Raw genomic sequence first — 14,900 nt, 5'->3', positions numbered from 1 at the left:
TCATGTTTCTAGGTCTCTCTCCTACCAGGGTTGTCTATTCTATAACTAAAACACTGAATTGTGGTTGTTTCAGGAACCATGGACTTCACTCACTTACTCTCTAATCCTCATTATAGTCCAAATCAAGCAGACGAAGGGCAAGGTAGAGAAGACAAAGACACAATAGACAGGTAGACAGGTTCTGCAATTTGCTTTTGACCTAAACAAAGTAAGATCCCTGTGTACCAAACACTTAACACCATTGACTCCTTACTTCCATAGCCTCAGAATGTTATCTCTGCCCCCAACAAAGATAAATTGGGGGAGGGGGGGAGAAGGGATTCAATTTTCTCCTGGAATTCCAAGTGGCCCAAGGTCACTTCATGAGGTTCTAAATCTCCTGGGCCTCTGGAAAAGCATGTGGTTTTAAGGGAATATTTAATACTAGGGAAAGAAATGAACCTAATATCGCAGGGCATCAGTTTATGCAAAATGAAAGTATCCCTTATTATGGTCATAGCCTTTAGTGGCCAAAGCAGGACTAAAACCTAAAAACTAAAGTCCTAGTAAGGACCTTACTTATTTTTAGTGAAATATGTTGACTTTGTAAAAACATATCAACTTTTCAGGCCACAGACATTCTAAGAGCAGGTTACTCAAACTACAGCAATACTTTTCATGATTATTTCCATTACTGTTTGCAGCAAACATAGCAGAGAAAAAGAATGAGAGTGGTAAGCTGTTGGACTGTATGCTCTGTCTTTCTGTTTGAACTGAAACTTAAAGATTCATACGTACCGTAAGAGTCCTGCCTTAAGAATCCTATTACAATAGGATTTTTTTTGTCCTGCAGGGGATTTCCAAAGAAGACTGGCAGAACTGCTAGGATAGCCTCTGATGAAGAGATTCAAGGCACAAAGGATGCTGTCATTCAAGACCTTGAAAGGAAGCTTCGCTTCAAAGAGGACCTTCTAAACAATGGACAGCCGGTACTTAATTATAAATGTGGGCCTTGGACTTCAAAGGGTCCCTTGGTTAGCTGCTTGGAAAGCTGTTGCATATACTTTATTAATCACATTTCTTAACATCCTTTGGGTTTGGTTTTACCTTTTGCTTTAAATCTCAGAGTTCTTATTCTGAGTTTGGAATTAGGGTCATAGGAGGAAAGAGGAGAACTGCAATGACATTATACTTCCTCCACACAGCCTCTGATATACTCTTCTGAACCCTTTGCCTCTTTGGGCTATGCTGAGGGGAGATTAAAAAAGGCAGAATTGGGTCTGAGGGGGAAAGGAAGAAAGATGGAGAGGGCAGGGATACAAGCAAATTAAGGTGAAGGTGGGGGAGAGCTCTGAAGTGGTTTGTATCTACCCAGGAATATGTGATAGGTTGAAGGCTTCTGAAAGAAGAGCCATATGCATTCCTCCCCCCACCTTCAATACTGCTCCTACATGTGGTTTTTTGTTTGCTTGTTTTGGGGGTTTTTTTGCCTTTTGGAAGGCAATTGGAGTTAAATAACTTGCCCAAGGTTACACAGCTAGTTTTTTTGTGTGGGTGCTAAGTGTCTGAGGCTGGAACTGGACTCAGGTCCACCTGACTTCAGGGCCGGCTCTTTTACTCACTGTATCACCTAGCCGCCCCCTACATGTGTTTTTAATAAAATTAATTTATTTTTACTTTTCAGCATTCACTTCCATAAGATTTTGAGGTTTAAATTTCCTCCCTCTCCTCACTGCTCCCTAAGACAATGTGCAGTCTGATATAGGCTCTACTTATACATTCATATTAAACATGTTTTCACATTTGTCATGATGTAAAGAAAAATTAGAACTAATGGGAGAACCACAAGAAATAAAAAAACAAAAAGAAAGAGAGAGAGCAATTCAGACTCCATAGTTCTTTTTTCTGGATATGGATAGCATTTTCTAATCTGAGCCTTTGGAGTTATCTTAGATCCTTGCATTGCTGAGAAGAGCTAAATCTATCAAAGTCAATCCTCATACAATGTGGCTGTTACTATGTACAGTGTTCTCTTGGTTCTGCTCATTTCACTCCGCATCAGTTCATATAAATCTTTCCAGGTTTATATGAAGTCTGGAGTCTGCCTGCTCATCATTTCTTATAGCACAATAATATTCCATTATATTCGTATACCACAACATGTTCGGCTATTCCTCAATTGATGGACTTCCTTCAATTTCCAATTCTTGGCCACCACAAAAAGAGCTGCTATGAATATTTTTTGCACATGTGGGTCCTTTTCCAGTTTTTATGATCTCTTTGGGATACAGACCTAGAAGTGGTATTACTAGGTCAAAGGGTAAGCACAGTTTTATAGCCTTTTGGGCATAGTTCCAGATTGCTCTCTAGAATGGTTGGATCAGTTCACAACTCCACCAACAATGCATTAGTGTTCCAATTTTCCCACATCTTCTCCAACATTTATCATTTTCCTTTTTTGTCATGTTAGCTAATCTGATACGTGTTACTACATGTACCTTTTATATGATACATCTACTCATTAGTATAGGTTTTCTTCTCACCACCACCACAGACCATTCCAGTCAGTTGTACCAGACCACAGCTACATGCTGACCTAGGGATTAGAAAGAATGAAGTTAGTTTTTTAAAAACAGAAGTCCCTCGATTCTCTTATTAGCTTGCTAAGCAGCCAGCCCCCCCCCAAAAAAAAGAAGCAGCTAGAGAAAAATTAACTGATCTTTATACCACAGAAAAGCTGAATGAAGAAACTCAGGGTCTTATAAGAAGGTTTCTCTGCTCCACTAGACAGAACTATTTCCTCCTCATTGTTCACTGCTGGTCTCTCAATAGGTCCCAGTCCTCTAAGGCAGTTGGGAAAGTGGGACTAGAGAGTTCAGCTGCTTCCCAGGCAGAGAGAAAGCTTTCTTGGGCTTTTGTCTGGGCTGAGCACCATGAATCAGTATGTGGTTTTTAAATGGAAGAAGGAGAAAGCGTTGTTGGTATGAACTTGCCCGGTCAGGAGTGTCTTTCAGAGACAAAAAAAAAATCTCTACTCCAGGCATATTTCCTAAAGATGTTTATTATCAGGGTACTAGAAAATGAGAATACAGAACATACATAATATGGCCAAAGCAGAGGAAAGATACTGAATGCTGATTTTAATTCGGAGAGCATCCTAATTTCACTTCAGGAAGAAATAGAACACAAATGAAAATCTGCCCATAATTCTTCTGCCTGCAGAAGATTTTCACAAAAAGAAAATATTGACTTCTTGCAATGAGTACTTGAATGTGTAAATGATCTGGAAAAGCTCCCTGACTCTGTCAACTAAAAGCCCTTGAAATACTAAAACAAATACTTTGGTCAACTTCTTCAAGCTAGGTAAAGGTACCTTTCCCGTTTTTTGTTTTTTGTTTTTCCAATATGGAATGTCTCTTGTTTGGAACAAGTCCACACGCTGTACCTTTTTTTTTTTTTGCTGTTTTTGGAGGGCAGGGCAATTGGGGTTAAGTGACTTGCCCAAGGTCACATGGCTAGTTTGTGTCTGAGGCCAGATTTAAACTCAGGTTCTCCTGACTCCAGGGCTGGTACTCTATTCACCATACTACCTAGCTGCCCCAAGGCTGTACTTATTAATTAAGTTAAAAGTGCATCCCAGTTTAGCAGTGAATGGCATTCATAAGGTACTTTGAGATATTCATATTTGTTGACTTAAAACAAATGAATCAAGGTTTCCCTATATGAAAGAAGATATTCTCAAGAAAAAAAAAAAAAGATTTCCCTAATATCAACATGTTATTCTCTCACTTGGTTGTTTTGGGTTTGGGTTTTTGGTTTTCGTTGTTGTTTTTTGTTTGTTTTTGCTTCTTTATACAAGGAATTAACTATTATTTCCTTGGGGCACAGTAATAATAGTAGCTGACATTTATTTAGAATTTTAAGGTGTTTTGCAAAGTAATTTACATATATTATCTCATTTGAGCCTCCCAACTACCCGCTGATGTCGGTGCTATTATTATCCCTATTTTGCAAGAGACTAGAGAGGTTAAGCAACCTACCTAGGGTCACACAGGTAGTGAGTGTTTGAATCAGGTCTTGTATTTATGTATTCCTGACTCTACGTCCACTGGCTGCCTTAGTGACCCACTAACACAGGACACAAAATTTAAAATACAGCTGACTTAGTCTCAAAGCCTATTCCTTAATGAATAGATTTCAGATTGGTCTTAGTGGTCTTGCTGTGAACTAATAATGACATACTTTAAATAGAAGTGGTATGGCTATTTTGAAAGGTAGCTTTGTGTGGTGTTCAAGACTTACTATGCAAGACATGGCAATTAATTTATTCCACCTTGGGGGGCACAGTCAAGATGGCGGAGTAGAAACAGGACCTCTGTGCAGCGCCGGCTCCCACCACTTCCAATCCATGTAAAAGGGGACTCTGAACAAACTTTGGAGCTACAGAACTCACAAAATGATACAGAGAAGCTTACCTCCCGCTGAGGACAGCCTGGCAGGCTAGCAGGAATGGGCCAGCACAGGGCACTGGGAACCGAGCCCAGCTCCACTCCGAGGTTTTAGCCCCAGGGCAGGCCTGACCAGCTGCCGGCTGGAGGATCACCAGCAGCTGTGGCAGTGCAGAATTATCAACACATAGATGCTAAGGACAAAGTGAAAGGTCAGTGTAGTGTGGACTTTGGGATCCAATAGTTGGGAGTGTATTGGCTTTTCCCCCAGGGCAAGAAGCTGCTGAGGGCTGCAGTGCAGCCACTCCCATGGTGGCAGCTTCAGCTCCTGGCCTGCAGAGTGTAGGGGGACCAAGTGACCTGTCTGAGGGGTAATTGCTCTTGCTTTCTTTTTTTTTTTTTTAAGCAATCAGGGTTAAGTAACTTGCTCAAGGTTACACTCAAGGTCAGTTATTTCTGGGTGTGGTGCTAAGTATCTGAGCCCAGATTTGATCCCCAGGTCATCCTGACACTGGAGCCAGTGCTGTTACTCGCAAATGCTCTTGCTTTAACCTTCTTGGATCTGGATTCCAGTCTAGGGTGGAAGTCCTGGGGTGTGTGTCCAGCTTGCCAGAGCATGTGGAGGCTTCAGAGAGGACAACCAACTAATACCCCTGGCAGCTGAGAAAACCTCAGCATTTGGAACAAAGGTCCCCTGTCTGGTGGCAGAGTCCTACAGTGGCAAAAAGCCCAAAAGCCAAGTAATTGAGTGGCAAAATGGACAGGCAAAGGAAGCAAGCCAAGCAAAGCAATCCAACATTAGACTCCTATTTTGGGGAGAAAAGGGATCAAAGCATAGAACAGGAGGAAGACACTGAAGTCAGAACTCCTGCACCAAAAGCTTCAAAGGAAAATACAAGCTGATTATAGGCCACAAAGGACCTTCAGAAGCAGATAAGAGAAGTGGAGGAAAAATTAGGAAGAGAAATGAGAATGATGCAAGAAAATTATGAAATGAGAGTCAACCGCTTGACTGAGGAAAGTAACACTTTAAAAAATAGACTAACTCAAATGACAAAAGAAGCTCAAAAAGGCAATGAGGAGAAGAATGCCTTAAAAAGCCAAATTTGCCAGATGGAAAAAAAGAATCTCAAAAGCTCACTGAGGAGAATCATTCCTTCAGAATTAGACTGGAACAAATGGAAGCTAGTGACTTTATGAGAAATCAAAATACTGTTAAACAGATCCAAACAAGTGAAAGAATAGAAGGCAATGTGAAATATCTCATGGGAAAAACCACTGACCTGGAAAAGAGATCCAGGAGAGATAATTTAAAAATTATTGGACTACCTGAAAGCCATGATCAAAGAGAGAAACTAGAAATCATCCTCCAAGAAATTCTCAAGGAAAACTGCCCTGATGTTTTAGAATCAGAGGGCAAAATAGAGGTTGAAAGAATCCACCAATCACCTCCTGAAAAAAAAGATCCCAAAAAGAAAACTCCTAAGAATATTATAGCCAGGTTCTGGAATTCCCAGACCAAGAAGAAAATATTACAAGCAGCCAGGAAGAAACAATTTGAATATTGTGGAAACACAATCAGGATAACTTAGGATCTGGCAGTTTCTGCACTGAGGGATCAAAGGGCTTGGATTATGATATTCCGCAGGGCAAAGGAGCTGGAATTAAAACCAAGAATCACCTACCCAGCAAAACTGAGTATGATGTTTCAGGGGAAAATATGGTCATTCAGTGGAATAGAGGACTTTCAAGCATTCTTGATGAAAAAAACCAAGTTGAATAGAAAATTTGACATTCAGATATGAGAAGCAAGAGAAGCATGAGAAAGTAAACAGGGAAAAGAAATCATAAGGAACTTATCAAAGTTGAACTATTTACATTCCTACATGGAAAAACGACAATTGTAACTAATGAAACTTTTCTCAGTATGAAAATAGTTGAAGGGAATAGAAATATATATGTCTATATCAGAGGGTATATGGGTGTATGAATACATATGTGAATGTATGTATATATGTTTACAGATATAAATGGAGGGCTCAGGACCAATTTAATAGGAAAGGATGATACTTAAAAGGTTAAATTAAGAGGTGAGAGGAATATAATGAGAGGAGATGGGGAGAGACAGAATGGGGTAAACTATCTCATATAGAAGAGGCAAGGGAAAATGGTTACAATGGAGGGGAAGAATAGGAAGGCAAAAGGGAATGGGTCAACCTTATTCTCATTGAATTTGGCTTGAGGAGGGAATGAAATACACACTAAATAGGGTATCTCACCCTATTGGACAGTAGGGAGGAGGGGATGAGAGGGGGGTGATGGAAGGGAGGGCAGGCTGGGGTGGGGAGTTGGAAGCACCCACTTTTGAAAAGGGATGGGATCACAGTAGAGAATACAAGTGTGGGGTGGGATAGGAGAGAGGGAAATATAGTCAGTCTTTTACAATATATCTACTGTGTTAATGTTTTGCATTAGCTACACATGTACAACCTATACTGAATTGCTTATCTTCCCAGTAAAGGTGGGTGACAAGGGAAGAAGGGAATGAATTTGGAATTCAAAGTTTTAAAATCAAATGTTTAAATATATACATATACATATGTATATATGTATGTACATATATATATATATATATATATATATATATATACTATTATTAATACTATTTTACATGTAATTGGGAAATAAGATATACAGGCACTGGGGCATAGAGATCCACCATGCCCCACTGGAAAAGTTGAAGGGGTATGGGAGAAGATATGGGAGAGAGCAGATTGAAGGAGGGGATATCCTGTGGGACTGCTATTTTGGGGTGATGGGTAGGCGGAAATAGGGGAGAAAATTTGTAACTCAAAATCTGGCAGAAATAAATGATATAAGTCAGAAGTTAATAAAGCATTTGAAAAATGAAAAAAAATTATTCCACCTTTTTTCTATAGATGAGAGATTTCATTTGAACACTGACACTTTCCATGTTGAACACCCTTCACTGCCCCTGCTAGCCCCTACCTTCTCCTTTACATTCACATACACACACATACAAACAGCACAAACACACTTTATCTGAAGTTGGAAATTGTTTAAGCTTTGGGGCTGTTTTTAATTTCGCACATTCCTGGTTTTACTTCCTGGTTATAACTGAGTACAGCACCAAACCAAAGCTGGGAACTTCACAAGAAAGTTCTACTTTTGTAAGTTTTCTCATCATGTTTTCTTAACCATAGTGTTTCTGATAAACTTCAGGTCCATGTTCAGAATTTTTTCTTTTTTGGCCTTTTGGAGGGTAGTCGGGGTTAAGTAATTTGCCCAAGGTTACACGGCTAGTTTTTTTTTGTATTAAGTGTCTGAGGCCAGAACCGAACTCAGGTCCTCCCGACTCCAGGGCCAGCGCTTTTATTCACTGCACCACCTAGCCGCCCCAAATGTTCAGAAATTTTTAAGTTTAGCTGGATTGAACCTTAGTGGGATTTTGGGTAAGGATGAGTAAGGGCATATTTCTGTCTTAACAGTGTAGAACACATGAGGGTAACTTTGAAGTTGACCATCAGAATGATATGTTTCCATAATAAGCCCTTTCCAACATATAGTGCTTAGGAGAGAAGAGCCACAGTAATCTGGCAAGTCTTATACAGTAATTGTCTGGTAATGTATTTCTGAAATGTTAATTTTAGAGAATCATAGATAGTTAGAAAGGACATCAGATTCCCTCTCATCCAGCCTCTGTTTTACACATTTAAAAACTAAAATTTACAAAGATTAAGTGATTTGCCTGAAGTCACATAGGCAGTAAGTTTAAGATGTGGGTTTTGATGAACTGATACTGAGTGAAGTGAGCAGAACCAGTAGAACAGCCACAGTGTGCAGTGACTGATTTTGATAGACTCAGCCTTTCTCAGCAATGCAGGGATCTAAAACAATCCTAAAGGACCCATGGTGAAAAATGCTATCCCCATCCAGAGAAAGAACTAGAGAGTCTGAATGCAGAGGGAAGCAGACTATTTTCTTTGTTTTGTTTTTTTCTTTCTTTTTTTCATGGTTTCTTCCATTTCTTATTATTCTTCTATACGGTATGACTAATGTGAAAAATTATTTAATAGGAATGTATATGTAGAACCTATATCAAATTGCACACCATCTTGGGTAGGAAGGGGGAGAAAATTTAAAACTTATGGAAGTGAATGTTAAAAACTAAAAATAAATAAATTAACTAACAAAAATAAAAAGATGTAGGTTTTGAACCCAACATCCTCCAATTTGTGATCTTTCCACTGTACCAGACTGAAAAATATGACTATTTTTCTTTGCTTAGTGATCAACCAGTCAATCTTCAAATTGAAAAATGAGTTGGCAGATGACTCCCTGGCAAAGGTCTTTTCAAAGTCCTGTCTAAACTGTTCTGTTCACATCGAAGAGTCTGTGTGATTATTATATTCATATATATGTCACACCTCAAATACTAAATACTAAGGATCCTTTGAAATTCTTTAACATGTAAAAGTCAAAAAGTAAAGTCATCACCATCAACTAGTCTAAATGCTCCCTTCTGAAGGGTCTCCAGAAGTGTTATGAGGTCACATGGAAAACTGGGAGAAATAAATTTCACCGAAGCCCTATTGCCATTGTGAATATTTACATTTGCCTTCAGCATTAAAGCCATGAAACACATTCCCCACACACATACACACATGTTTTACCTGCAAGTTTCTGCCTCATTTACTCACCTTAAATTTGTTGTGTCCCACCGGGTGGCTCTCAAAATTTATGACCTCATTGCTCAACATAGGGTTATGTCTTCAGGAGCAGCAGAAAGGCAAAGGAAAGGACAACTGAGGCACAAGAAAAAAATCCAGAGCCTCTTCTCCTGTAACTGAATGAGGGTGGTAGGGTGGGAGTTGTAGAAAGATGCCTGTTTTGTTCCTCTTATTTTCATGAAGCATAATTTCTAATCTCTTCCTGTTTTCTCCATTTTGGCTGCCCCTCTTTAGAGGTTAACCTATGAGGAAAGAATGGCGCGTCGACTGCTAGGTGCTGACAGTGCCACTGTCTTTAATATCAATGAACCTGAAGAGGAGCCTGCTACACAGGTGCTATGTTGTTTTTGCCTTTCTGAGAAAATAGAAAAAATCATTACTGTTTGACTTTTTGGATCAGTTCTGCAAGGACTGGGGAAGATTCACAAAGTATTAAAACCATGACATTCCTCTAATAGTGAGTGGAAATCATGACATGCTTTTCCTTTCCTCCCTCCTTTCTCACCACTCCATTTTTTCTCATTTCAAGTAACTTTCTATTATCCTCTCCTTTCACTCAGTATTTTTCCCTGAGAGGGAAAGAAATCATATCTGTGAAACCTAGAGACCAAGGACCTTTTAGTAATGATGCTTCAGTCAATCCCTCAGTCAACGAACATTTATTAAGAGTTACTTATGGGGGCGGCCAGGTAGCACAGCGAGTAAGAGCACCGGCTCCAGTGTTGAGAAGACCTGGAGATCGAATCCTGGGCTCAGACACTTAGCACCCACCCAGAAACACCGGGCCGTGTAAACTTGAGCAAGTTACTTAACCCCAATTGCTTAGGGGCAGCCAGGTGGCTCAGCGAGTAAGAGCACCGGCTCCAGTGTCGGGATGACCTGGATCAAATCCGGGCTCAGATACTCAGCACCACACCCAGAAATAATAATTGGCCGTGTAACCTTGAGCAAGTTACTTAACCCCAATTGCTTTAAAAAAAAAAAAAAGAGTTACTTATGTAGGGGCGGCCAGGTGGCTCAGCGAGTAAGAGCACCAGCTCCAGTGTCAGGATGACCTGGGGATCAAATCCGGGCTCAGATACTTAGCACCACACCCAGAAATAACTGGCCGTGTAACCTTGAGCAAGTTACTTAACCCCGATTGCTTAAAAAAAAAAAAGAGTTACTTATGTACCAGGCACTAACTGGGCACTTGGAATAACCCAAAAGGGGAAAAAAATGCAGAAAAAAAAATTTCCCTGCCCTCAAGATTAGTCTAATGAAAATTTCTCATTAAGAAACCACAATTTCCTTAATAAAAATTGGGGTAATACATGTAAAATGCATAAGCTTATTTTTTAAAGATAAGAATTGGGGAATTCTACTTGTGAAAGTAGTGTTTTAAGCTTTTCTCACTGAGGAAAACACTTCTTGAACCCAGTGAAATTGCTATATTATCTTTTATATCTTTTTTTCTGCTACCTGGGCTTTCTAGATGTCTCAGCCAGAAGAATGCCTTTTAACACAAGTTTAAAGGGTCAAGTAAGCTATTCTTCAGGAGGCCTAATAAACTAACTATTCCTCATGTCCTATTTAGACGTTAGCAATGATGTCCAAAATTTAAATATTTTCCCCCTTTTGTTAAAAATTAAATCCAACAATTCTATTGTAAACCTCCAGAAATTATGTGGTTGTCCTATTCACTTATACCACTGGTCTTCACCTTTATTTTTTTCTGCCATTACAGGAAATTGAGTCTCTTCATGCTTCTTCTATAGTGAATTCTCAGGATGGTCAAAAGGTTAACATTTTCACCTTTCTTCTTTTTCTTCTACCTTTCATTCTTCTAGTGTCTTTGTTTTTTCCTACCGCTTCTCTTCTATGCAGATAGCTGTCTTTCACTACCACAAGTTAATCCTAAATGACATTACCAGTTTATATTTTAATATTAATTTAGATGAACAACATTACTGTAACTTCAACTTACTGTTATTTAATTAGGAATTCTAATGTAATTCTTATCCTTTTGTCGTCAGCTTGGTGACCAATGTTGCCTTCTTTGACATCTCTTTTGCCTTTTTTGTAAAAGGGTAATCACATTTTCTGATGAAATTTGATAGGACATAGACAAAGAAACTGGCCAAATGTTTGTTTTAAGAGATTTATTATCTTTTTTTGTCATTCTTTCTTGAATGCTGGTGATTGGCTTTTTTTGCATGAGTAAATAAGCAAGACTGAGTAACTCCCAAAAGAGTACAAACATCTCATAAAACAATTATATCTATAAGAAAATCAAAGGACATGACAGTGCTCTACCCCCTCTCCCCCAAAGTACTGCTGCAAGACTTACTACTGTAAGTCTCAGGAAAATTCTTCTTCTACTATGTGTGACCTGTCTACTATAACATAACCAATTTAAGAGAAGAGGGCAGCAGTTAAACTCATGGTCTAATAACTGGAGGAATATTTTTAAATTGAACACCTTGTGAATGTTATACTGCACAATTAGAAAATGAGAAGACCTAGTTTAACAGTTAGCAAGGTGCCAACATATGTCTTCTACTTAATTTTAACTAGTTCACTTTTAAATCTAAAATCTGGTTGACTTTTTAGTTTGTTTTTTAAAAGGGGGTAGAGAACAATTCATGACAGAGACAGTACGGAGGAGAAGGTTAGAGGGAGGGCAGGAAAGCCAGGAATTGCCATGAGTGACAGACAAGGACATGGTACCATTTTCTTATTAATCCTTGTGATAACAGTCCTATGTAGACTTACAGCTGTTGACCATATGTATTGTTGCTCTTCTGGAGAGACATACAAACCTAAATCTGCTTCCACCCTAAGGAAAGAAATCAGTGTTGTGTTGGATTTTATTTTTATGAACTGTTCAAAAATAGATGGCCTTGATTTTTTTTGTCGTGGGTTTTTTTTTATTTCTGAAAGAAAGAAAAGAAAAAGAAACCAATAGTCATAATTTTTTTTGGATGATAGGACTTGAAGACAATTTGAAATATTATATATATACATTTCCAGATGTTCTTTGTTTTACAAGGAACTTTACTTGGGCCTAGATTATATCTTTCATCTATGTAACATCATTTTTTCCACATGTAAAAAAGCCCGATATTTTTAAAATACCTTATAGTAGAGCTTGTGAGATACATTGTACCACATGAGAAAGGATTGTTGGATGCTAACATGACCTTTCTTTGCTTACTGCAGGAGTATAAAGTCTCCAGCTGTGAGCAAAGACTCATCAGTGAAATAGAGTACAGGCTGGAGCGGTCTCCCCTGGATGACTCAGGTGATGAATTGCAACAAGGAGATGGGCCAGTGGAGAATGGAGTGGCACCATACTTTGAGATGAAGCTGAAACATTACAAGATCTTTGAGGGCATGCCAGTGACATTCACATGCAGAGTGACTGGGAATCCAAAGCCAAAGGTGAACTGCAATAATAGTTTTCTAAGAATAATATTTTTTTTAACTGCAAGGAATTAAGAATCTCCTTTCCAACAGGTAGTACATGATGCAGATGGAGAAAGGGCAAAGAAGATGCAGGATACCCTGTGTATTCTGGATATTCCTAAGAAAATGCTTTCCTTTCTCAAACTCTTCCCTTTTAAAATTTTTTTTCATTTCTCCTGATTGCATCAGGGAAAAAGTCTAATGTAAGCAGAATTAGGTATAATGTGAATTTTCAGGTAACTTACCCTGAAAAATGAGCATGAATAAAACTACATTTTGAGGATTCGTGCATTCAGAGATTGAAATGTAGCCTTTTACTCCTTTAGAAAAAATAATTTGTTGGGAAATTTTTTATTACAATAGTGCTGCTAATACAGTGCTTCTTAAACTGGGTCCATGAGCATTTTTTGCAAATTTTCAATATAATTACTTTCCTATGTAGTTCTGTGTATTTTATTTTATGCATATAAAAACATTATTCTGAGAAGGGGTTCATAGGCTTCTCTGTACTCTCAAAGAAGTCTGTGACACAAAAATGGTTAAAAACCCCTGTAAAACAGGCTGAATTTTCCTATCCATGTGTTCTAATTTGCTTTTACTGCATTAAGTTATGAAAGTGATTTTTAAAATGATAAGTGAATAAAAGAGTGCCCTTTACTGCCATCACCAAATACTCACTATCCCCTATGGGTAGTTTGGCTTGTAAAGAATTTAATTAGCTGGAGATACTAAACACAAATGTACTTAGGTCTTTCATTTCTCTGCATATCAGAGAATTTATATTGTTGTAGGATTCCTATAACAATCAGTCTTTAACACTAGCTTTTCAGAGAATGAGTAAAAAAATTGAAGTAAAATTGAATCCAGTGTTTGGGGAACATAAACAGAGTTAATCACACAATCTCCACTTGATCTTTTATCCTTAAATGTCCTAGGATTATAGAAGGTTAAATTAGGGTCTAGAAGTTTTAGCTTCCTTCAGGAGAGAATAATAATAGATACAATAATGTTCTTCCTTTCCTTTGGGCATATCAGCAGTGGTCTCCTGGAGCTAGCTGGTAAGAGTACTTGGAAGCCTATTGTTAAATTTCCAGGATGAGCATTCATACCTTGGGCATTCCGCCATGAATTGAAAAAATCAGGGATTGATTGATTTGTTGACCTGTTGTTGGTTAGGCTTAAGAAGATAATGGAGAAAATGTTAACAATACAGATTAATCTTAAAAGGGCATTCAGATACATATTCTCCTCCCCTACCCTTGTTAAACATTTACTAGCACATCTCTATTTAAGGCAGATGTTCATGTTATTATTTATGTTTATTAACCCCTTCTCTCTTTTTCATTCATTAAATAAGTAGGTCAATTTAAATTATCTTAATGTGTTAACCAAAGGTGAAGTAATGGTGATGCTCTTTTTAATACAGTATATGACAAATACCATGACGTGCCACAGAATAAGTCTGCATTATTGCTAGGATTCAAGTTCCCATCTTAATATATACCAGTTGTGTGACTCTGGGCAACTCACTTAGCTTCTCGATGTTCCTAGACAACTCTTTTAGACTAAGTTGTGGAATGGTTAGTGTTCCATCTGCATTGGTGGAGGAATTTCCCTCACCAGGAGTTTGTCACACAGATGACAACTTGGATCTGCCTCATATGTGCCTTCCACCAAAAAAATAACTAACTATATATTTCTCTCCTTATAAGCATCTTCTATCTTCAGATTATTTACCAAAAAAATGCATGTTTAAAAATTAATATTTGCTTTTACATCACCTTCCTTTGCAAACATATCCACCACTCCTTCCTCCTTTCCCCAGGAATCTACCCCCTTAAAAACAAAGTGGAAAAAAGCATTTCAGCAAAATTCTCTAACCTATTCAACTGTCTGCTAATGTTCCACCCTCATGATCTCCCTAGTTCCATGAAAAAATGAGGGAGGGGGCGGCTAGGTGGCCTAGTGAATAGAGTACCAGCCCTGGAGTCAGGAGGACCTGAGTTCAAATCCAGCCTCAGACACTTAACACAAAAACCTAGCCATGTGACCTTGGGCAAGTCACTTAACCCCAATTGCCCTACCTTCCCCCTCCAAGAAAAAAAAAGTGAAAAAATGAGGGAGGTTCATTTTGAGAAATATATATATTAAAATAATTAGATAACTAATATAAGCAAAGTAAATGTCAAGTAACCTCAGAAAGTTTGTGAAATATCAGAGTTCAAATACGTTTTAAAGCCTCAGAGACAGAATCACCAACTTATGTTTGTAATTT

The 14,900-nt window shown here is 38.4% G+C and overlaps 1 protein-coding gene across 6 annotated transcripts in view; it reads left to right on the top strand.

The window, feature by feature from the left end:
* The window catches only part of PALLD (palladin, cytoskeletal associated protein), a 543,092-nt gene that overhangs the window by 492,480 nt on the left and 35,712 nt on the right, over positions 1 to 14,900 (top strand). For 5 of the 6 annotated variants that reach the window (XM_069097213.1, XM_069097225.1, XM_069097207.1 and 2 more), the window contains 4 exons: positions 833 to 968; positions 9,413 to 9,511; positions 10,905 to 10,958; positions 12,380 to 12,601. In XM_069097213.1, coding sequence (XP_068953314.1) covers positions 833 to 968; positions 9,413 to 9,511; positions 10,905 to 10,958; positions 12,380 to 12,601 — 511 coding nt within the window. The remainder of the gene's footprint in view (positions 1 to 832; positions 969 to 9,412; positions 9,512 to 10,904; positions 10,959 to 12,379; positions 12,602 to 14,900) is intronic. The other variant, XM_069097232.1, reaches the window with a different exon arrangement.

Source organism: Petaurus breviceps, unplaced genomic scaffold (assembly GCF_028583685.1).
Source record: "Petaurus breviceps papuanus isolate PSGF00001 unplaced genomic scaffold, PetGlider_PUasm1.0 126, whole genome shotgun sequence".
NCBI classification, from domain to species: domain Eukaryota; kingdom Metazoa; phylum Chordata; class Mammalia; order Diprotodontia; family Petauridae; genus Petaurus; species Petaurus breviceps.
This window is presented reverse-complemented; position numbering and strand designations above follow the sequence as displayed.